This window comes from Oenanthe melanoleuca, chromosome 8 (assembly GCF_029582105.1).
Source record: "Oenanthe melanoleuca isolate GR-GAL-2019-014 chromosome 8, OMel1.0, whole genome shotgun sequence".
Taxonomy (NCBI): Eukaryota; Metazoa; Chordata; class Aves; order Passeriformes; family Muscicapidae; genus Oenanthe; species Oenanthe melanoleuca.
This window is the reverse complement of record NC_079342.1, coordinates 23,048,688-23,073,626: the sequence shown is the minus strand read 5'-3', so window position 1 is coordinate 23,073,626 and position 24,939 is coordinate 23,048,688. Positions and strand designations below refer to the sequence as shown.

The 24,939-nt window shown below is 41.4% G+C and overlaps 1 protein-coding gene across 4 annotated transcripts; it reads right to left on the bottom strand.

Annotated features, from left to right (window-relative positions):
- Nucleotides 1–281: 281 nt before the first annotated feature.
- Nucleotides 282–24,929, bottom strand: SWT1 (SWT1 RNA endoribonuclease homolog). Of its 4 annotated transcripts, none has more exons than XM_056497698.1 (19): nt 24,818–24,929; nt 23,985–24,059; nt 21,841–21,899; nt 20,084–20,822; nt 19,079–19,150; nt 18,883–18,939; nt 18,192–18,321; nt 17,964–18,065; nt 16,264–16,452; nt 15,853–15,946; nt 14,528–14,664; nt 13,709–13,857; nt 12,343–12,481; nt 11,467–11,612; nt 10,134–10,342; nt 9,111–9,239; nt 3,227–3,293; nt 2,514–2,578; nt 282–1,297 (listed from the first exon to the last, which is right to left on the bottom strand). In XM_056497698.1, exons 2-19 carry the CDS (start codon nt 24,048–24,050, stop codon nt 1,192–1,194), a joined length of 2,655 nt encoding a protein of 884 aa, XP_056353673.1. In that variant the 5' UTR covers nt 24,051–24,059; nt 24,818–24,929; the 3' UTR covers nt 282–1,191. The 4 variants fall into 4 exon arrangements, 3 of the variants coding, with proteins under 3 accessions (XP_056353673.1, XP_056353674.1, XP_056353675.1); XM_056497699.1 differs by having other exon boundaries at nt 10,176–10,342; nt 24,818–24,914; XR_008841082.1 differs by lacking the exons at nt 282–1,297; nt 2,514–2,578; nt 3,227–3,293 and having other exon boundaries at nt 9,152–9,239; nt 10,134–10,290; nt 24,818–24,914.
- Between the last annotated feature and the right edge of the window lie 10 nt (nt 24,930–24,939).

Genomic DNA, 24,939 nt, shown 5'->3' with positions numbered 1-24,939 from the left:
TTCAGATGATGTAGGCACAGGAGAGGGGCAGGGGGTGGAGTGTCCCATGTCCCTCATGCCTGGGAGAGCCAGAAAGAGGGGGGGAACAAAAGATTCATCCTCCACAACAGCCTCTCCCAGCCAGCTGCCCCCAGAGCCCCTTGGAGCCAACATCCCCACCCTGCTCCCGGGGCTGGAGAAGCCCCATGGAAACAGCCCTGCACAGCCACTGTGCTTCAACAGGAATTCCACCCCCCTCCCTCCCTGGCATGGGGGCCTGGGCAGAGCCAGCACAGAGCCACTCAGAATTAACTACTGTTTAATATAACAATAAATTACATTTTTACAATCGAGAATTTACAAATACATCCAAAAGTTAGTATCAAAATAGACACTTCAGGACTTTGCCAGTCAGCTCATCTCTGTACAAATACATACAAGAAGAGGTAGAGTTAAAGGCCTTAGAAAATGGCTTTTGGAAAGTTTCATGGACTTAAAGCAGTTCTGGAAAGCAACCAGCAGTGCAGCCAGAGAGGGATGTCACCTGGAGAGCAGGGACTACCAGGCCCACCTTCCAGGAGGATGTGGCAAGAGCAGGATAGGGAGTTTTTCCCCAAGAGCACTGCCAGCAGATTTCCACTGTATGAAGATCCTCTGAAAAGTCATAAAGGACAAACACCTGCATGAGGGTGGGGGGTCTGTTTTGTCTTTGAGGAAAAACAAGCATCTGCTTTTTGCCCATTTTGCATCCTCTCAAGCCTTCACTGCACAGGACACACATGTTGTGTCAGTGGGTCAGTCCTTCATTCCTGGCCTTGCACTCAGCTACTTCCTGACCTCCGAGTCCCAGGTGACATAACAGATTCCTTTCTCTCACTTGAAACTTGCAAAGTACCAGTAAAACAAACAGAGGGGTTTTCCCATACAACTGTTAACAGCTCAGCTCCTCACAGGAATGCTGGATGCTCAGAGCAGCACAGCACAGCTGCTGCATCCCAAACCAGCCCTGCTTCTGGCTATTCATCCTCACTCAAGAGAGAACATTCTAGTAGTGAATAGAATTCTTAGCAGAAATCCCGACATTAAATGTCCATATGGAAGTGTGTTTTCCCTTCAACTCCGACCCAAGCCAGCACCTCTGAGGAAGAAAGCCGGCAGGTTTTGGCTCCTGCAGCACTTCCCTGTCTCCCGCGGAGGAGGCGGAGCCCGCGGTCAGAGCCAGCCCCGGCTCTCCGCCTCCCTGTGCACGGCCGCCTGGCACTGCTCCAGCATCTGCTCCAGCTGTGCCAGCTGGCAGCAGCCCACCTCCAGCCTCTCCCTGGGAGACAGGACAGAAAGGTTAGCAGGACAGCACAACAGGAATCTTTACAAATACTCCTTACATTTTCAAGGACGTTTCCATCAAACTGCAAAAACAGTGACTTTTGGACTACAGCTGCTAAATCTGCAGATTTCACGTGAGCTCCTTACAACCCCCAACCCACAGCTGCCACAGGCAGAGCTCCTGTTCCCTTCTAGGGCAGGTAAAGTGGAACAATTGGCAGGAGAGGTCACTGACACCCACTTTTTGGAGAGATTTGTCATTCTGGAAAGTTTAGTTCAAACTATCCTTCACACACTGTACTCACAACTCAAAACAAGGATCTGGATATACCCCCTTATGACTTAGACCCTTTCTAAAGAGTAATCTCAACCTGATCACATATAAACACACCCTAATTTAGGTCTCCAAAAGATTCTTTCTCAAAAGACCGTTTAAAAGCTGCTCCTCTAAAAAGAAGAAAGCCCCAGTCACTGAGTTTCCCAAGCATAGCCTGAGGGCTGCCAGGGCAATCTCCAAAGTGCTTGTTTTACTCTGCTGAGCACAGATTTCCACACGGTTTTCTTTATGCCTGTATCAATACAGGTCTACAGCCATCAAATTCTGGGAGTGAAGCTTTTAAACTGCTTTTTATTACTGATACAAATATTGAATGTCTCCCTCCCTGAGTAACTGCCCCCTGATCTTGCAATCTGCACATTGAACTTCACAGAAGATTCAGGATGCAAAATCAATACAGGCAAAGGGAAGCTTTTTAGAGTAATTCATCCTCCAGCCTTTCACTCAGCTGATCCTGGCCAGAGACAGCTCATTCATACTCACACAACAGCACAAACCAGTTACCTGTCCTTTATTAGCCAGATCAGAATTACTAAAAATCTATGATTGCCTTTTAGAAACCTCCCAAAGCCTGGATTCACAAACCTTCAGTGACACAAATCCATAAGAAATGAGCCAGAAACCACTGGCAGAGAAAGAGGGCTCAACACTCACCTCCAACAACTGAAAATCACCATGTAGGCACTGATGCCTTATCTCCAATTTAATTTCTGTCCTCTCTGGCTCTTTGTTAATTGGGCATTAAAATTAAAAAGGGAATTTAAAAACTCCCCATTTATTTTCCCTACACTGTTCCTACAAAGGGGGATTTTTACTGACCCAGATGATTCCTCTTGTGATACCTTAGTTAATACAGGTGAAAAATCTGCCTCACCTGTACAGCTCCTGTGAAACACACTCATACAGCTCCTCAGCAGTGAATTTCAGACTGTTATTGATCTAAAACAAGAAAGAATTAATATAGTCATTTATCAAGTGTCACATGTCTGCTACAATTATATAGTAGGAATAGCAGATACAGCTCATGTATTCCCTGACAGGCTCTCATGTTGAGACATTAAAATAATCATCCTGTATCTTGTAATAAAATATATTACAAATTCCAGCTCCATTTTCTAACCACTTCTCCACAAATCTAAAAGACCTTCAATAATTCTTCCTCCCCTCTTAAGTTACCCTATAGTTTCATTTAGATATACATATATATGTGTATCTCAAAAGAAATAAGCTCTGATTTGCATCAATTCCAAAAATATATATGAAAGCCCAAATCCAAAATATATTTCCCTGCATAGCAGAGCACTGAAATATATCACATATTAAACAGAAATATTCTACTAAAAATATTATTTTCAAGGCTTTTTACTCTTAACAGCAAGTCATTCATACCAAGTGAGTGCTCAGCAAATCACACAACTCAAGTATCTGTTGAAATCCAACCAAATTCTATCTTTATGCTCAACAACTAATAAATAAGAGCAAAGCATCAAAATTCTTATTGGAAATACAATGATGAGACATGACCTCAGAGCTACTTAAAATAAAAGCTGTAAGTGAAGTGACCAAGCACCAAAGAAAATGTCATACCTCATGTCTTCTGAGGAAGCTGTAGAGGGTCCAAATATCTTGGAAACTGCTGGTTGGGGTCAAAATTCTGAAAAAGAAAAGATTGGGGAGGCTTTCAAGCAAGTAGGAAAAGAGTGTATCAAAGAGTTAAAAAAATAAGTCAGAAATCTTCAAGGGAAAAAAATTACTTGAACAAAAAGGAACTCAAGAACTTGGAAGAATTTTCCCTTCCACTACTCTAACAGAACTAAAGAGCTTATTATTTCTGTGAGGACTTTTCTGGAGGCTTTTTCTCATTAAAAATTCCCTCCATGTTTTTGTGAGCCATTTCTGTAGGAGGAAGGAGGAAACCCAGCACTAATTGAAAGCCCTTTGGTGCCCACCAGCAAGGCCCATGGGCTCACACAGAACCACAGCAAAGCTTCCCAGGATACACAACATTCCAAGCTCAGCTTTAACTCATTCCCATAAAATCAACATTTAAACACAAGTAGCACCTTACATATACTAAGAAATACTGATAAAATTCTGATTTTTAAGTCTTACATAGTTAAATCATGATTAAGATAATGACTGGACTTGGAAAAAGACAAAAATCTTTTGGGAAAAGCTCTATTTACTTTCCCATGGGAAAGTGCCCAAATTCTCCTCTCCCTCTTCTTGAAAGCTGTAAGCTTCATTTATAAATGAATTAATTGGGGATTGAAAAAAAACAGGAAAGTAACAGAGTAAGTTTTAAAGTCCCAGTTAAAGGACCCTGTGTTTGAAGCAGGCTGGAAGACCATGACACAGCACAGGATTTATAGTAACTGGAGCATCTGCTGCTCTTTCTCATAATTTTTCATAGGAATTATCACCAAAAATTAGTCACACATTCTTCCCCCCTTGCTAAGGAGCAGTACCCAAAATGTTTGCCTTAAACCTGCCAAGCATGAGTCAGGAAGGGACCCAACTGGCTGTTCTGCCTAGAAACACTCAAGTGTATCCCTGCAAGACCTCAGGTGCATGGACAAACCCACTGTGCCTCCAGCCCTTTGGGGGAAAAACAAACTGTGAAATTAATCATCCAAGTAACTCAATGTTAAATCCTTCACCTCATTTTATGCTTTGCTTGGACAATGCCAATGGTTTCTGGGTTTGTACCATGGAATGAGAAGTCTGACATTTGGCTCCAAGTTTTACAGGCAGCTCCAAATAAAAGAGATTTGTTGTTTTGAGGAGAGCCCTTGCTCCACACAGAGCTCTGGGAAGCTGCTGAGGGAAGAGCCTGCACTGTAACTTCCCCCACAGATTCCCAACAGGTCAGCATTTATGAAACAGTCCAGTGCTGTCTGCAGTTAAATAGGGGCTGCAATACCAGCTCCAGTCTGGGAGTATATTCTCCTGTACAAAACTGACACATTCCTGCCTGCAGAGCAATGATTTCTCAGCACCACTGCTCTCTACTGCTTTCAATCACTTCATGCTCCTTTCTTTCATTGCCTGTAGCCATCACCCTGTGCTATGAAAAACTGACATTTTAAGGGAAGACACACTGGGAAATCTGGATCTGTGTGTATGAGCATTGACTCTGCCTCTATTACTTCATTTAATCAAGTTGCCCTCATTTCAATGGAAGTCTTTCAGTGATAAAACATCTGCCTCTGCTACAGGACTATATGTTTAGAGAACTTCCTCTAAATCAGTAATCCATGAAGCAAAGGGCTTTTACATCAAACTGTTCTAAGCAGCCATGTGAACCTCAGTATTGTGACCACTACAGCACTAACCACTGCTGCTGCTCCTCTCTCCACACTGCTTCAAAAGCAGAGGGTGGAAATCCATGGAATCATTTAGCCTTTCCAAGCACACAGCCTTGCAGAACCACACTACAACACCTCCCACTCTGTACTTCAGCTTCAACCTAAGAACTCTGGTGTGGCTCTACACAGTTTTCTGAAAATATTGAGCATGTGAAGTAAAGAAGGAAATGTCATAGAAAGACCCAAGGAATGACTAGGGATACCTGCCACCAGCTGGAGGTTACATGCTGTCTTGGGGGCAAGGAGGGAGAAAGGAGACTGCCAGACTTGCTGGTTTTATCTCAGGTGCTTCCCAAACCACTCCCAATGTTTCTTAATCTCCTGTCCTGTCACTCATCTGATGCCAAACACAAGGTGTAAGATACAATAAGAAACAGAAGTGGATAGGAAATAGCTCAAAAGGTGGTTCCTTACTTGTGCACAGAGAAGACCTGGGAGAAAGCAAAGCCTATTTGGAAAGGACCAGAAATGAACTGATCAGGTAGAAAAGAAAAAACCCAGCCCACAAGCCAAGTGGCAGTGGCAGCAGGCCAGCCTGCCAGCTGCTCCAAGGCCCCATGAGGCAGGGACGAGGGAGGTCTGGTGGAACTGTGTGCCATCACCCCCCGTCACACCTGGGGAAGCTCTGCACCCAGGACCTGTCCCCAGTTAAACCCAGAGCTCCATCTGGGATCTGATGGGAGAAAAGGCACCCATGAACAGCCCCTTTTAACCTCATTGCCTGGATATCCAGGAAGCAAAGGAGGGGGGAAATGAAACCCCAAAGCTCCCTGTGGTTCATTACCAGTTCCTCACTGTGCTGCACGAGGGGCTCCAGGGGGTTGCAGCCAACAGCACAGGCCAGGGCTTCCTTCCACAGCAGCCAGCTGGGCAATTCCCCAAAGCCAAGCTTGTGCTTTTTGTCACTGCAGAAGTGCCTGGCACCTCTGGCTCTACAGGCTCAAGGCACCATGGCTTTTACAACCCTGTGTTTGAAACCTTTTTGCTTCTCAGACTGCTCTAAGGGCACCTCTGCCCTGCCCCTGGGGGAGCACTGCCCACTTCCAGTTCTATCTGAGCTTTATTTCTTACAGTTGTCATTAAAACTGGCACCACAGAACATTTCAATTTGGGCCTGGCAGCAGAGAAGGCTGCAGGTAAGTTCAGTTTTAGGTTTCACCTAAATGCACAAAACCACAAAGATCAAACAAATAGTGATTGGAATGTCTGATACTTCCTGAACAGAGAGCTAATCTCCATTTTACTTCCAGAAAGAGACTGTGTGCAGAGCAAGATTAAAGGCAGAGCTCTTCATCCAGAGACTTTATTGGGACTTAATGGCAGAACTGCCACAGGAGCCTAAGGGAATGAAGACAATTCTCTAATGAGACACCAACGTAAAGAGACCTCAATTCCTCCACTGACCAGCTGAAAAAAAAAGAGGTCACAGTTTCTCTCCATCTGTGGAATTCTGTACTAAAACTAGTAAAACTATAGAATTGTTTTCAATTTATTTAAATTCAGTAATCAGTTCTTATATAGTAATACTCTCCTGCATTACTGAAATCACACTTCTTATTATTAAATTACACTTCTAATTTACAAATGTTTATGGAGCCCTTGACTAAACCATGTTTTTCCAAACTATTGAGAGTGTGAGAGAAATTCTATTTAGATGAAATATTAGAAAAGCAGAATTCAGGCTCCTTACACAGTCAGTAACAAATATTTTTACAGGTGACAGCATATTAGTATAAATATTTAGGAGGCCTGTATCTAAGTGTATATGCTATAAGCTGTGAGTGATTTTAAAGCTGGCATATGAACAAAAAAAAAAATCTTTTTTAGCCAAGATGAAAAGAAAAAAATCCAACTTGAAATAACCATATCAATTCAGCAAAGACTGAATTTTCTTTCTTTTCTATGAACAAGGATTTCTTATCTAAAAGAAATTTGGCAGGAAACATGAAGACAAGGTCCAGTTCCCTAGGGCTGCACATAAAAGCTTGGAATCACAAGTTCTATTCAGCTGAGAGCAAACATCAGCTAATCCAAACCCCTATTTTATTTTTAAGAGTTAATTTAAGAGACCTTAAATAAGGTGCCCCAATTAACTGGTTCTAAATAATACCCAACCCAAATACTAATATAAAACACCAGTGAAAACACTCACAAATCCTCAATCCAAAATTATTTAAAATCATGTAATGGTCTCACAATTTTACTGGATGCTTAAATTTCAGAAGTCTCATACCCTTTGCTCATTACCAATAGTAAAGGTATATAGTTTGAAATTAAGAATAATCAATACAGTTAGCATATTCTGAGCTGAAGGCTGTCATTGCTGGCATGCAGAATTGTGCAATACAAACACTATTCTGCTACCAATGCTGTTAGACTAGAAGCTGTGTTACCTCCAAATATTCAAGACAGAACTTTCTCACTATTTTCTCTCCAGTGCCTCCTTTTCTGCAATCATGCCATTAGATTAAATCACTGAGAAGTATTTTTTCAAAATTCAAGAAAAATATATACACTGCAAGGTCAGTTTTAGAGCAAAATGTAAGTGAAGTGTTTCTGCCCATGGCAGGGGATGGAACAAGATGAGCTTTAAGGTCCCTTCCAACCCCAACTGTTACATGAAAACTTCTGAATTTTTGCTTTAATACTCTAATACTCATAAAACTGCAATGAGACATTAACCTGTCCCTTGGCTCTTTGGAAAAGCTCCTCAGAACTCTCAAACTCTCTTAAGTGCCTCCACTCAAGGCCAATGCAGTGAATGTTTGGTGCAAATTCTCCCCATTTCTTGCTCCACGATGCCACCTACTGCAAACTTGCACATCAGAGCAGGCATTTCCAAAGTGTGCAGGAAAACCACTCCATTCCAACAGTCAGCCTGTGTATTTCAGGAGTTTTTATTGTCACAGAGCTCTCTCACACAACAACAAAAAAAAAAATTAACAGTTTTCAATGAAACACCTCTGCAACACAAAAATAACCATCCTGAATATTCCATATTCCTATTGCATCTCATCCACCACATCTATAAACAGACACCCCAGGATCTGTAGCAAAAACTGAAGCATTGGAATGAAGAGAGCAAAGTTGAGCAGCAACCTGGTTTACTGAAACAATTTCCTTAGAGGGAAAAAGCCACCAGCAATAAACTGGATTCATCAGAAGTCAGCTGCTCAAGCTCACATTTCTACACAAAATTTTTCTGCTTCTAATTTTATAATAATTTGATTATTTATGTTTGAAAGAGAGACTGTAATTCTTTGAATGGATTTATATTTCACTGCTATGATAAAAGGACTAAGCCAAGACAACCCAGGAGATACCTTATTTTTCCTGAAACTTCCCATTTTTTGTGCTGTAAAACAAAGGGCAGAGGGATGGGGCTCCCCCTGTCAGAGGGCAGAGTCAGATGGAATACTGGGAAAGAATTGTTTTCTGTGAGGGTGGTGAGGCCCTGGCACAGGGTGCCCAGAGAAGCTGTGGCTGCCCCTGGATCCCTGGCAGTGTCCCAGGCCAGGCTGGATGGGGCTTGGAACAACCTGGGATAGTGGAAAATGTCTGCCCATGACAGGGGGTGGTACTGGATGAGCTTTAAGGTCCATCCCAACTCAAACCATCCTGGGATTCTGTGATTCTATGAATAGAGGGAATATTATCCTGCCTAGAGAATGCAGCTGATTGTTGTTATGGCTGCCATGAAGAACACTTTTACTGGGAACAGCAAAGCCCCAAAACTTTATATCCTTCACTCTATTGGAATTTTGCTCCTCTCTGAGTGGGCCTCACATTTGAAACACAAATGCCCTGAACTATTCAAAGTTCCTGCCATCAGAACTGATGTATTAATCATAATCATTAATCATTAACAGCTCCAGTTACACCTGAGCAGAGGTGACACTGGGAAACAAATCCCAGACACAGAAGGCAATTCCCTACCAGAGATCTCCATGTCTGCAACACTTTCATGATCTTCTGCTGCCAATGGCTCAAGGCAGCCTTGACAGCAGGATTTTTACTGCAAATCATGTCACCCAGCACACAGAATAAAGCATACTTCAGACTCTGTGACTCCAGGAGCCTGTCACTCATGTTGCAGAGCTCACCTGCCAATGCCCTCACGGATGTCCTTCACTGCTGCCAACAGCTTCTGCAGCCCCAAAAATGCCTCCTCAAACGAGGCCTTGGCAGCCATGGTCACTGCACTGGGGTCCAGCTTCTGGAATAGCTCAATACTGAAATTCAAAAGAGATAAAGAAGAGATAGAAAAGCAGTTAATAAAACAGCTCAGAATTCAGAGAAACCCAGTGTCTGTTTTGTGCTTGCATTCTGTCTATTTAAAACAGAAAGGTCAAATATAAATCACACTATCTAAAACAGTCTCAGAATAAATGGCAAAGCAGAAATGGAGTTATTACTGCTGTCTTTACAGAACACCAGAAATGGAGTTCCTTTGTGTTTGGCTGGCTCAGAGCCCCTCCTTGGAAAAGATTCCAGATTAAGACAACAAAAAGAAAATACACTGCCTATTTGGATTTTATCAAAAGATATGGCATTGCAGTGAGTTTACATCAGATTTTTAAAAAATAACCAAAATAAAAGCAATGGTAAAAGATCTAGATGGAAGAACAGGTAATTTCCTGCAACTCTGAGTTTACATGAGAAAAGAAATTCAATAAATTCTGCGTTTCAGAATGTGAAGAATTTTGCTTAATAACAAAATGTCTTCTATTTCAAATTTATTTTCAAGTTTTGAAACAGGATATAGAATTTTGCATAAGCCAGTAGACCTCCATTGGGTTTGGAAAGAAAATAACATGAAAATTAAAATCTCAGATGCTATTCTATGCATAAACACAAGATTTTCATGGATGTCTCACACTTGTGGAGCTTTCAGCTTTATTTTCCAGGGCAACTCATTTCAGCTGCTGCACAGAAAAAGAGTAGCAGACTGACTCAAAAATTCACATGCTCTCAACTTTTGTGTGACAGGTTGTGTAATTTTTTTTTTTTGGGACAGGTTCAATTTAGATTAATTATGGAGTAAAAAAGCACAGTTTCTAAAATGTGCTTGTTTGAAAGTTATCTAAGGTTATGTGTTAGCTCTGAGCCCCTTTAGCAAGCTGTACCTGTACAAGTTCATGGTGTTCCAAACACCTTCCAGGACTGACCAGATTTCCTGGTGCCTGTTTTCCTGAGTCACATGAAAGCTGGGATGTAGCACTTTTTCCTCAGTGCTTTGCAGATTGGGCAGCGTGGCTTCCATTTTTTCACACGCAGCATTTTCTGAAAGAACCATGATGTCTTCTGATAAATCCTGCTCACTCTCTGCCCTCACCTTATAAAACAGTTCAGCAAACAAATCATCAATGTATTTGGTTCCTAACTACAGAAAACCAGAATCTACACACTTCTACAGATTTTTTTAAGGCAATGCTCAAGAAATCAAGGCTGAGCTCTTTGAGTCACCTTGGTTATAGTCTCTGCATCCAAAGCCTCTCTCAATGGTTTGGCAGGAAGGGATCTTAAAGCCCATCCAGTGCCACCCCCTGCCATGGGCAGGGACACATTCCACTAGTCCAGCTTGCTCCCAGCCCTGTCCAGCCTGGCCTTGGACACTGCCAGGGATCCAGGGGCAGCCACAGCTTCTCTGGGCACCCTGTGCCAGGGCCTCCCACCCTCACAGGGAGGAATTTCTTTCCTGAGTAGTTTTCAGACAGAGCAGAGCCTGATTCTCGTAACAGCAGAATTGCAGTTTCAGGGCTGACTGCATCACACAGAGGTCCCAGCACAGGTGACTCCTGTCCTTCTTTCCCCTTCAGCCTTTTCCAAAGACACAAGAACTCTTTACAGTTGTTCTGACCTATCTTCTTTCCCATTAATCCAAATATTTCACCCATGCTCATGACTCCAGTTTTTAAGCCATTGCATACAAAACTGGCAGTAACCATAAACCAGAACAATTGGAATTTCCTCCACAGCAACTCAGAGTTGAGCTGGGAGTGAAGACCAACTTCTGAGAATACAAAAGGTGTCAGGACAACTCCCAGTAACCATCACAAACCATGTGATACAAGGGAGTCCCTCCCTCAGCTACAAAGACAATGAGAGCTGAAATAACATACTTAAGAACAGCAGTATGGGACAAATGTCAGAAGGAGAAACAGCAAGTTTAATCTCTAAGGCCTATCAGATACAAATGCAATAGAAAACTAAAACAAAATAATGGTTTTCAGTCATCCTTCCAATACTAACACATTTATATGAGGGATAAAAATATCTGCAGATATTCACTGCATGAAAATAAAAGTTAAAGTTGGGATCTCTTCATTTAGAAAACACCCTAGCAACATTTCCTGGAGTAATCAGTGGAAACGATGGGAATAATTAAGAAATCTAGGCTTGGAACATGGAACAACTTGAGGATGGTCTGAGGTGGACAAATACCAAAGCTGCCCTTACCTCCCCAAAGGTCTCACACAGTTTTGTCACTTCAGCATAAGCCTGGGGCAGGATGCCATTGTAGTCTGACCTGCAGCTGAAAGCATGGAGCAATTTTTTGGATTCCTGGAGCAGGATATGCACTGTTGAGGAGTCTAATGGTTTATCTGATGTTTAGACATTAATGTAAGAGGGAGAAAAAAATAAGTTAGGATTTAACAGTCTTAGCAAGCAAATTTAATACTTAAATACCTAGTTTAACAGAAGCCCATGAAAAGCCCAGGGAAAATGGCTTAGAAGCATCAGATACAACAATCTCAGTGAAACATGCATGAGACTGCTCACTCCTTAACCAAGTCTTCCAAATTTACCCTGGGATCTTGCACAAGAATCAACTGGCATATCTAAAATAATTCTGCAGAACAGCAATATCCCAAAAAGGTGGATCCAAGAAATCACAGGATATGCTGAGTGAGAAGAGACCCACCAAGATCATGGACTCCAACCCCTGGTCCTGCACAGACACCCCAACCATCCCACCCTGTGCATCCCTGGGAGTGCTGTCCAAACACTTCTGGAGCTCAAAGAATACTCAAAGAATCCTTAAACAAATGGAAGGTGTGTGGGGTTTCTTTTCCTGGTTGGCTTCTTTTTAAGACAAACCTCCCTGCCCTCAAATACCAAATTAAATATCCTTTGCTCCTCCATAATTTTTTGGCAAATGCAGATCATTTGGTCACATGCAACATGGGGGCAAAGGAGGCAAAAAGATTATTTGATTTTTAAAAATAATTCAGAGACTTTGATGATATTAATACATACAATCAGTTCTATAACTCAAACCAGAACAGGCAGGCTTTTTACAGGTTTACAATTAGCTTTCTCAGACACTGTTACCTGCATAAAGGTGTTTAGAAAGACATTCAATGGTTGAAAGTAAACTCCTTGGCACAACATGACCAAAAACAGCCATCCAGTGTTTTTTATAACATTTCAGCAGGTTTGCTAAGGTCCATGGTGGCTTCAGATACAAGATCTGGAAGAGAGTATGTTATAAATTCAAAGGCTGATTTTCATTTAGACCTATTCCTATAAATTCCACAAGTGCTCTATTCTTCAAGAATGTGATGATTTGTGACTGCTGAAGGAGAATTTCAGTGATTCCTCAGAAATAAGACCCTGTCCAGATTTAAATAAATTTATCTATTAATAAAGATTTGATTCAGCAACACCATGGGTTAAACAGTGATGCTCATTCAGAAGCAATGCACAGTCTCATGATTTGTGTTTCCCCATTCCTCAAAATCTCTTAATACTTTTGATTTATCTCAAAACTGATCTAATGAGTTACTTGTGCACAAAAACCAACAGTAACAAGAATAGAAAGAACAACAGTAAATCTGCCTTTGATTTTCCAGTACTGTTACAAAGTAAAAATAAACACTGTAACTATTTATACATTAAGTAAACACGTGTATTGAAGAAAAATTTAGAATTAACTACAATCAAGTTAAGCCAAGTGTTTGAAGAGATGTTAAAAGAAATTAAGTGAATAGAGAAGTCATTAACAGCTTAGCAGCTAATCAGGGCAACTTGGGAAACAGTCATCCCACGATTTGGTGGGATTTTTAAAGCCACAGAGCTTATCTGCATTAATTTTAAACTTTTAAGAACTCCCCACCAGCTATAAAATAGAATCTAAAGTAAAGCATGTATGATCTGAAAGTGCCTTCTACATGGGTATTTATCTTCTGCAAACAGTAGTTTTGCAAGTATGTTTAGAGGGTCTCATTAGTACCCTTGTTATTCTGTATCTGCACTGGAATCAATTTAGCTGTGAACAGTTTTATCCACATCTGTTCTGGTGGGGAAGAAATGCCTGTCCCCTGATATTATACAGAACATGATGGAATTATTTCTTGCAGGATGTATTTACAGTGCAAGGATTTACTAGACTACAAAAGCTGAAATAGAATGTTAATGCCACTAATAAAAAGAATTCTGAAACTTCACACTGAGAAACCAGCACCCCTGTTACTGTGTCATTAAAATATTGCACATGTTGCACACTAGTGTCAAACAGGATAATCTTGCTGTAAAATGAAATATTAGAAGTGGGCACTGAGCTGTTATCTGTCAGTAATACCAGAGACCTGGATGACTTGGGTTTGGCTTGGCACAGGTATTAACAGCAATAAAATACCAAGGACATTCAAACCTCTAAAATAATCAAAATATCAAGCAAGATGATGTAAGAAACCACCTCCATCCACAGGTTTCCAAATGCAAGCTTCATTTCAGTCTCCAAAATACAAGACAAAGCTTCTCCTAAGTTCCTTTCAAGGTCTGGAAGCACATTTGGGAATTGTCCAGTAAAGCCAGCATCACCTCTTGCCTTCCCAAATTCTCTATCTGTCAAAACAATGACACAAAAGGTATTTATTGAAGCTGAGTTTATATCTAATTCATGTTGATGGTACATGAAGAACTTGTCCCCATAAATAAAGACAGACTGCACTTTAGTTTATAAAGGAGATGTGCTACACCTAATTAAGTTTCAAGTATTTCTAGTTATACCCACTTGTACTGTGTGTATTTTTAATTAAGAGCTACTAACCAGGAAGGTTAATTTCCCCAGAGTGTTTACTCACTAGTGACCTTACTCCACATTTCTTTTTTCCTTAAATAACTTAGATCATATACAGCCAGCAGGGTTATCAGCAAGCACAAGAGGATCACTTCTGAGCTCTGTGAGCTGCACCTGTATCTTTGGAAAAATGAAAAAACCTCCTTCAGCCCCAAAAAGTTCAGGACACCTTTTAAATTACTCTAAACACTGGAAATTAATGCAGTGTTTTTTCCTATGAAATAAAAATACATCGTAATTGAATCTCCTAGAACTTTGAGACAGATGGCTTAATTAATGTCTTAAACTTTCAGAACTCTTGAGAAAACCTTCCCCAAACAAGAAACATTCCTAAGTATTCAAAACATGGGAAAACTGAAGATATAGTAGCAACTGTTCTTCCTCTACCCCACTAATTTTCACACATTCACAAAGCAGCATATTCCACAGGCTCACCCTGCTTTGACTGCTGCAGCTCCTCCGAGTTCTGGGGCCTGTTTGCACTCACATTTTGCAGAGCAGTCATCAGATCAGCTTTGCAGAATGCCTTGACCTCACTCACAATGGCTTTATTACACAAATTTTTATCATCCCTAGAAAAGAATTACTTGTTTTCAAAAAAAGGAATAAAAGCAGCATACTGAAAAACTTTGTATTTGGAGAACTTAATTTGCGAACTTCATTATAAAAAGTTCTCATTCTCAAGCAATTAGAAGCAGTTCAAAAATTAAACTGGAAAATTAAGTAAAAATGAGAAACATACTGGAAAGTGTTTCAGGGTCTAGGTTTAAGAAAACAATAGCTGTAACTACTACAGCAGTGATGCTTAGTTGCTGTGATCTCAGAAAGCAAACCAGGCAATAATTCTAAGACAGTACTATCTTATTTGATGGCTACAGTTAATTGTCTTTGTTGAGATCCTTTCTAACTATTCTGCTAGCCAAATCATTATCCCAGATGCCACTTTGAGATTCTGTCCTAGCAGAACTACTTCAAAAATCCAAGACAAAGTTGCATTCCAATACTTTCTAAAACTTCCCATTACATATCTTGGTAGAGGATAAAGGGATTTTTGGATGAAAAGCAGTTCTGAAGTCACCTCCTGTTTTGATCAGTGAAGCCTAAAATCACCATCACTACCCTATGAATACTGTGACTGAAACAGCATTTTCAGCAGCCACTGTATCAACCTGAACAACCCAAACGGTGCCCAGAGTTTTAACTCCACTCACTGAACCGTGCAGGAACTGGTTTTGGCCAAGAGCAGGGCAAGTAGAGCCAAGGAGTATTAGTCCTTCAAGGTGGCTTCACCTGCTTATATCAAATTCAGAATCAATGCCCAGAGGTCAGCTGTTATCCTCACAAACAGGAACAGCAGCAGATCCATCCCCTGCTTCCCTCTTTCTAAGATTAACCCCTTGTTTGCTTCTGCTTGCCTGGCTGAGAACAGGGATAAAGTCTCTAATTGGATCCAAATCCTTAATTCACATTTTTTTTCTATTTTATAACTTCAGTAATATTTTTTATGAGAAACCAGAATAAAATCTGATAAACCTATGCTTTAACAAGTTTGAAAATTGAATATTGAGTAAGCTGCATTCTATTTCAGGCCTCAAGCTCATGAAGGTGATTCCATCTCCAATTGTAGTGGTTTATTATAGCCTTCTACTCTAGCTTTTAAGAGTGATTGCCCTTCCAAGAGCTTACTTCAGAAACTGCTCTTTCTTTAAGGCCTGATTTGAAAGCAGTGGCAGGAGAGCTAAAGGCACCCAGGAACTCACGTGCAGAGGATGACAAGAGCTTGTGGGAAGAACTTCTGGTACTGCAGGCAGCACTGCAGGACACGGTCGTCGTTGTTCTCATCACTCAGCCCATCTGCAAAGGCAGTGCACACAAACAGCTCACAAACACCTCAGTGCACTCATGGTGCTCCTTGCACATTTAACACTCCCCACACAAGGACACAAGGGTAAGGTGAAACTGAGAAACAACCAGTAAAACAATAGACAGTGAAGACATTTCCATGCCACAGGCTTGGATACACTCTGAAAGCTGCTCTAAGAAATTAGCTCGTTTTAATTAGCAGACAGCAGAGTGAAGAAGTCTCCATTAAAATCAGGTTGCCACTAGGTGAAGTGCAAGGATGAAATGTGAATGTGAATCCAGCACAAATGGATTGCACGTGTATTTACACATTTTTTGAGAAGCCAGCTGCATGGACTGCCCCCACAGTTTGAAATCCTGGTTCTTGAGACACTTGTAGATGAACTGCACTGCAGGAATAGCTTTGTCCCGAACATGCTGCAACATTTTCCCCTTCTTCAAGTTGTCCAGCTCTTGTAGGACGACCCAGGGAATTATTAATGTAAGTCTGTCAACTCCTGGAAGGAAAAAAACCACCACCAACAAAGGTTTTTGCAGGAGCAACACTACTACAGAGAACTTTCAATTCATGCATCACATTTATGCAAGTTCACACCTTTTGCCAATAGTTTTCATAGTCCTTGCTCGAGAGAATCTAGCATTAGAAAAAGAGTTGAAAAAGGCTGATTTCCCTCTTTCTAATCTAACCTCAATGTGGCACTACACTGATTACATAGAAAAGTGACAATACTAGGCAAACAAAAGGGACACACAATTCTAATCAGCAGAATACTTTGAAAACATTGTAACACATATTTTCAGCAATTATCTTGGCACACACCAGCTGTAAGATGTTGCAGCAAGGTGAAACAGCAGGCTGCCCACACCTGAGTGACCACAGCAGCCACTATGCCAAAACAAGCAGCAAAAAAAAAGCAGCAAGGACTTGTGTTCATTGCCAACCAGCACTCCTAAACAAGGAACAGGAAGTGTGGATGCTGGACCATGGTTTTATTTGTAAGTAAGTATGGGCTGAACTTTGAAGCTTTCATGTGAAATACAGGGTAAATCAGAAGTTTAATGACTGTTCTGATGGTCCCCCCCATGACAAATACTTCAACCATGTTCTTTTTCAGTCACACTATGAGAACAGAATTTTGAAAAAAATGCATTAACAACCACCTGCTTTGTAATAAATAGGACAGAAATCAGCAGTCTTCTCAACATAGAGGGTCTGGTGCAGGACCAGAAACTGGGAGTTGCAGTATTCTAAAAGGGCATCTCAGTGTACAAAAGACAACAGCATTCCCAACCTGGGAGAAGAAATACAGTCTGACACACTCCTGAAAATCACTCAGGCCCTAAGGAAAGGTGTTTTCCAGCTGGCTGGACTAAGTATATTCATTAGCTGAAAGCATCAAAGCACTCTAAGAATTCTGATAGATTCCAGATATGCCTACCAAGAACTGATGTGCATGATCCTAATCCTGCAAACATTAAATAATCAACAGCTTTCCAACATATTAGAGGCAGATATTAAAGCCAGGGTGTGCATTCTGAGCATTCTGAATTTCTGAGAAATTGCTCTGTTCCGCCACCTTTACCAGGACAGTAACAAAACACTGACTGACTGCTCAACATTTTTTAGATTGTTTCATATTTCTAGAAAAATAAATGCTACAAGGAGACTAGAACACAGAGTTATCATTAATAAGAGGTTACATGCTTAAATTATGTAGACTTATTTACTGCTAAAAATTCAAGCATCTTCCTGGAAGTATCTGTCATGATTCTCTGCAGGTACATGGGCTATAAGTACAGTAGGTTGTGCTTCCTCAGCTGAGGTTTCCTTAGGATGCAGCTTGTTTGGATTCACAGCATCTAGCTCTCAGGTCTGTGCCTTCTGCCTCTGCATGAAACCTGCTGCCTTTTTAAGGAGCCCAGGGCTTGGTTTCCTTCAGGTAGCCCAAAACTCTTATAACATCTGTTTTTCTTACAATGTCTTACTCATCAGAACATATTTGCATACCTGGTATATCCTCAGATTTCAGGGATCTCACAAACTCAAGGTGACTAATCATTATATTTGTGTCAATCACAACTAGGATGTTCAGACCAGAACTAAAAGCCCCTAGGGGAAAAGAAGAGAAAAAAGAGAAAACAGCAGAAACAATCAGTTGTGTGCTCCCTACTCAGACCACCAATAATTAATTACTTGTTGCAACTAGAAAGCAAAGCAGATCCAATGATGACATACCAGCAGAAATATTTAAATCCTGTTCTGGAAGATCTATCTCCATGCTTGTAAGTTCTCCACAGGTCTGTACTACAGACAGGGCCATCCTCTTCTCCACACGAGCAATGTGCAAGTCTTCAACAATCTGCATCTACAGTGAGAAAATGTGCAACTGTGCAATCCATTGGAAGGAATCACTTCCTAATGATTCCCCAAAAAGATACTTTTGCATTAAAGCTGTTAAAATTGCCTCAAAATTAAGTCTGAAAAATTTTAAGTCAGTACAGGAAATGTACTGAAATGCATAGGCTCCACTAAAGACATCCAAAATTTATGACCTTTCTACATAGTATTCCAAAACCTTTCTATATTTTTTTGCTACACAAACTGCAATCTTCCTAACAGGCATTTCTTAAAAGATATGTCTCTCTTCCAACTAAAAAGTTAGGGGATGAAAAATGAGATAGCTGGAGCATGTGAGCAACTATGAAGGCCCCTTTGTAGCACGTGGTAACAGAAAGACACTCTTTATCTCAGAAAGTTCCTGATTAGCAGCAAGTTTGCTTAGTTTTTAAAATAAATGCTCCACATTTGAGTGCAGATAATGAGTCAACAATGCCAAATACTAGGAAAGGTCATGGAACTGTTACACAACCTCAATACCCTTGGTCTTTAAGACAAAACAGAAGTGTTAAATGAAAGTATTACCAACCTCTTGGTCTGTTTCTGCATTCTGACTGTCTTCAAGGGGTGGAAAGTCTTCAGAACTCTGTAGGGAGAATTAAAAACACCACAAATACAGACCCTACCAACATCACAAAATATCAAGGAATACTGAGGTACAAGGGATCCCCACATCAGGAGTTTTGGAACACAGCCCTACAGTGTTAAACAAGTCCCTCACTCACCTTTGGGACAGGCAGAGGCTTTCTGACCTCACCTCCCTGGTAGGAGTCAGACGTGCACGGGACCTCAGCATTCTAGAAACAAGCAGAACAGAAGAACAACACATGTCTTAGAGAGCTTTTTAGAGAACACTGGGTATTCCCAAGTGAATAGGGAATATAAACCACAGTTATTAGCATCTATACTACCATTTTAATAGGGCTTGAATGCATGGCTTTCTTTTAAATAAATGACAGTGGATTACACAGCAAATTCCATCTGAACATTAACCCCACTTTGTTTTACGTTAAAGGTGCAAGCAGCTCTGGCTGACCCTGCTTGAGCAAGGGGTCTGGACTGGATAGCACCCAGAGGTGCCTTCCAACCCCAATGACTCCCCAGCTTTGCAGGTAATAACTCAGCATTCACACAAAATGCTCACACTACAGTAACACAAACTGGAATCTCCAAAGATGCTGGGCATTTATACCAGAACAACAGTAAAAAAACCCCCATGCCCAAGATCCAGCTTGTGTTTGGCTTTGGATCTGCACCTCAAGCTGAGCTTAGAAACAAACCTGCCACAGATAAAAGGGAAGTTCTTCAACACACATACCAATTTAGCCCTACATTCACCCCAAGCTTTCCTGGTATCACTCCACTAGCAATACTCTGTCTGGCAGCAAGTTTTCATTCAAAAAATGAAATAACCATGTCAGCTCAAAATAAAAAAACAGCTTATTTATATCTAAACCAAAGTATTCCACACCCCCAGCAGCAAAGCAAAGCCCTGGAAGCATCTCTGCAGACACAGCTCCAACATACGAGACCTTTACTCTTCTGGTCTGTTTAACATTTAGCTGAGGAACATGGAAACGTTGTTTACATTGGGATCAGAAAAACCCACCTAGTTAGCTATGAAACCTGGCTGGATTCTGTAAGAAGACAGTCTGCTCATATAAATCTGTCTGCCACTAAGAAACCACCCTGAAACATCTACATAATACAAAGAATGGGGCTCTCATTACCTGCTTAAAACACAGTGCTGTGGCTTCCAAGTCTCCTTGTCTAGTTCCTGAGTGCTCAGGGGCTTTAGGAGAATCAGTGCTGTGTTTTTTGTGCTTCTGAGAGTCCCATCGCGGCGGGGTTTCAAGTGAGGAGCATGATGATCTGTGTTTACTCATGTACCTCTTCTTCACAGCAAAGTCCTCATATTCTTCTTCCTCCTCTTCTTCCCACAAGCTAGATAATGCACTTGGCTCTTTGTCTGCAGGCCTATCACCATGCCCAGTCCTTGCAGAGCTCTCAAGTGGCTTTTTGGGAATTCTGACATCCTCACTATGCTTTTTTGAGCCCTCTGCCTTTTTATGTGGTACCTTGTACACAGAGGACTTAAACTTTTCTATCATAGCTTGTTCTGCTTTTAGCTTGAGTTTATGGAGTTCAGCTTTCTCTCTCTTTTTCTTCAGTGCCTTTTCCCTCTGAAGTTCAAAGCTGTGCCAGAGCCTTTTTCCTTCTATTCCATCAAAGTGACTTCTTTCCTTGCTGGCAGGCACCACATCTGGAGTGCGGGTGGTTTTGCCATGTTTGATTTCTTTGGCTTTAAACTGGATCACTATTTTCTTCTGCTTTTCAGTTTGAATTGAAGAACCATCTGTAGTTTTGCTTCTCTTTGGAGATTTTTCCTGGGATCTTCCATCTGCACTGTGAAAATCACGAGACCTGTGGTGTCGCTTCTTCTCTTGCCTATCTTTCTCTGGTTTGGATCTACAGAAACATTATGCAGAAAGTAATGTTATTTAGCTCAGTTAATGGAAAAAAGCAACAAAAAAGGTACCTGCATTTGACTGAGATAGAGCTAAGCATTTATGAACACCATATTCTTACATATGAACTTGAAGCAACAGTTGTCCTCCAAAATAGTTTGATATAGCACTTTTCGGATTTACTTTTCCCCACTTACAGCCATTTTAGCTTTAAGAAAATGGAGAAAAAGATTTTTCTGCATTCATTTGGTTTGAGAGACACCTCACACAGTTGAGTTTCTTCTTATCACACAGATAAGTTTTAATAGCAGTTCAGTGATAAAGGAGGTGTGTCACCTAAAAGGTCAGCTTGGTCACACAGTGCCAAAACACACACAGCTTTCAAAGTGCTTATCCTGCACTGACTGGGGAACTTGGGAAAGGAACAAGGGAGGGGAATATAGTAGCATTCTACAGAAATTGTGAATTATATGAAAAATTATTAGGAAACTTTCTTATAAGACCAGAGAAAATATTCAGTAATTATATTTACTGTATGCTAGGTTTAAAATATCCAAAGAAAGATATGATGAACTGTGGATGCTGGTGAGAGTCAGGGAAAAATGTAGTTGGAGTTTTCCCAAGCTACTCAAAGGAAAAAAAAAAGGGAAAGAATTAATAACAAAGTTTAGCACCTGGTGTTGTGGACAGGAGGAGTGTGTGAGGAATGTGATATTTTGGTAAAAGCATGTTTACAAGAGGTGTTGCCTTCCTTGGAACAATGAGCTTGATTCTATTCTTGGTTCTGTGAACCAGTCTCTAAAAATGTGCCTACTTCTGCAATAAAATCACTTCTGCTCTCTGGATGAACCCTGTGTTGCTGTATTTTTTTGCCTCTCCCTAGCTTTATAGTGACAGTGAACAGGTTGAACAGAATTTATTTGGTGAACAGGTTGAAAAAAATCTTCAGTTCAGCATTAAGTGGTCTGTAATTGTTATATTCTTAAGTAGTTCTATTTAATGACAGATTGAGAATTTACCTTTGAAGTTCTGTTTCTCCTTTCACAGTGTGCTTGTAAGATCGTGTGTCTTCAGAGTTCTGAAAGAAAAAAAATTCAGGGGCTTACAGAGGAAACTGCAGTTAAAAAAAAAACCCTTCATAAGATAACATCAAAACTGTGGTTTGGCTGCTTAGAGAAACATTGTCAAAGGGTGCCAAGGATGTGCATGCAAAAATAAGGGTGCAAATAATTCAGCAGCACTTAATGATTTAATCATGGAGCACTTTAATGCTTACAGTGTGACAACAGGGTCCACTACAACAGTGACAACTACAGATCTGAGCAACATTCCTACCATGATCAATGCACAGGCACTCAGGTAAAACCATGTGTCCCACATGTAGTTATTATACACCTCTGGGGTATACAACTCAGTTTTCCTAAAACCCCAGCCAGGTGTGGGAAGTTCCAACAGAGAACAGTAACACAGGGATTATTTTGGATAAGGAAGCTCCACACTTCATCTCTTCACAAATAATTCACTCCTTCAATAACTGGGGCGTGCTGACTCAGTGAGGCCATTAGCTGCAGCTAAACAAGGGTTTAACTGGTTTACTTCCACACTAGAGAGCACTTAATGCAAAATCAAAGGCTTGCAGAAACCAGGAGAGTCCTAAACCAAGGCAGTTCTGAGAACTTCTGCCTGTGGTCGGTTCTGGAGCTGCAGGATCAATACCAGCAATGCAACAGAAAAAACAGAATGACAGAGAATTCCAAAGGCTCTCCCTGGGGTCACATGAACCCCCTTGCTGTCCCCTCATGCAGGAAAGAAGTGAAGGAGCTCCCTTAGGGTAGGTGGAGCTCATGATGCTGCTGGGACAATTTCTGTGATAACAAACCCATTTCCAGCTGCTCAATTATTAATTTCTCTCTTCAAGGCCTATTCCCTGACAACCATGAGTTTTCATGACATTTTTAATATTTGTTGTCAACCTATCTCGTCCTTTTCTCAAAAGTTTTCACTTAATTTAATCATCATAAGCAAATTTTCTCACTGTTCCTCTCCTCCCAGCACTATCAGTTTGGGGTATAAGACACTTCCCACCCATGCTGGGATCATACTGCAGGACCTTTGCTCCTATTAGAGATTTCCTTGGTTTTTTTGCTGTTAAAGCTGTATTCTTCAAACTGGTGAGGCATTAGCAATGGCAATATGCTACAGTATGAGGTATTAAGCTAAGTGTTTACCCTCTGTATTAAAGAAGCTAAAAAACCCAAACCAATAAAGCACCTTAGGACAAGTTAATTTTAAAGGACAAATTGAGCAATAGTAAGGAATTCAAGGGAAGAAACAACAGTTACAAATATCTGACTTTGAACAACATTTTCTCTATGATCAGAAGGCTTCCACCATGAGTAATTCAGTTTATAAGGCCATAATCATGCTCATTTATTAACGCTCACAAAAAATTTTGAGAAGACAGGTAAAAGCTCTCTTGCTTTATACATATTCCTTGCAAAATCCAATGGGAAAAAATCTAAGTGTGGATATATTAAAAAAAATAAAAGTGGATTAATTAAAAATTAAGTGTGGATATATTAAACTACTTATTTATCAACCAAGTATTGAACTTCTGAGAGCAAATAACTTGTCAGAAGGGGACATAATAAAAAATAATAGGCAGCTACACACAAGTATGAACAGAAAGATGACAACTCTTGTAGAACTTGCATTTTACAAGTGATTCAGTGAAAGCTGACTAACTAGATACAAGTATGTACTAGAATATGCTGAGAATTTTGGTCATTAATTTATGTCTCAATGGCTAGTAGAAAATATTTGAGAGTCACTCACCAAAATGCTGTGAAGTACAACTTGTAATTCATCAGAAAATTAGGACATATGATGCAAGGTGCAGTCCAAGAAAACAGCTCTGGTTTTAGTACCAGTATTAAACCCAACTCTCCTCAAACAGAAAGATACACTAAAATAAAAAAGTCCCTTATTTTCTGATGCTCACACTACTCAGAGCCTCTGAAAAAAAACACATATATCTGCCCAACTCAATCATCCTGTCTTTAAATTGGATTCATCTTTCTACCACAAGGCTGCTAAACAATTAACATTCTCTCGAATGCAGGAGTTTGTTTTAAGATAATAAAAGTAATATTTCTGCTCTTACTTTGTCATCCTGGCCATCCAAAGAGACCTCCTTTCCAGCTAGTTTCTTCAGCTTCTTTTTAGACATCTTCAAACCCTACGAGAAAAAAGTCAAGCTTTTAGGTCCAAATGAAATAAAAGTTTTAACTGCATAGAGAAAAATATTTTAACAGTCTTTTTGTTTCTCATTACAGAGGCACAGCAGATCTCAACAGGGTTAATTATTCATATCTGAGGGATCACTGGAGCAGAAAGGGCAGCAATTACACCTCCCCAGAGACACCTATTTTGTACCAGCAAACAGACACTAGCATCCTTAAACTCTGAGTCGTATAAAGTTTTAAAACCATTGGAAGGGGCTGCCGAGGGAGGTGTTGGAGTCCCATCCCGCAGGTGCCCAAGGAAGGTCTGGATGAGCTCAGTGCTCTGGGCTGGTGACACGGTGGGGATCGGGCACAGCTTGGAGGGCTATTCCAACCCAGCTAAAGCTGTGACTGTCTAAGGCAGTCCCGACTGTGTGACTGTCGCCTCCGGGCCCTGCCGAGGATGGAGGAATTACAGCGACATCCACACAAACAGCGCACACCAAGAGGAAGTTCGGGGGAGCTGCGGAGAGCTTCACCCGGAGCCGATCCCAGACCCAGAGCCGAGCAGGGGAGCCGGGAGCGGCTCCGCCCGGAGGCGCGGGCAGCACCGGGCTCGGAGGGAGCCTCTGCAGGGCAGGCGGAGGGCGGCAGCCGCCTGCCTCACTCCCTCCGAGCGACAGCCCGGGGGCTGCCAACACAGCTTCCATTCCTCTCCCTTCCGTACGCCCCATCCCTTCCCCTCACAGGAGGCCGTGCGGCGCCGCCTCACCCGCTGGGCCGCTCCCCGCGGCGGCTGTCAGGGCCGGCCGGGCGGCTCGGGCCGTGCCCGCCGCGGCTCCGGCTGCGGCTCCGGCTCCTCCTCCTCCGCCGCGGTGCGCGCCGGGCCGGCCC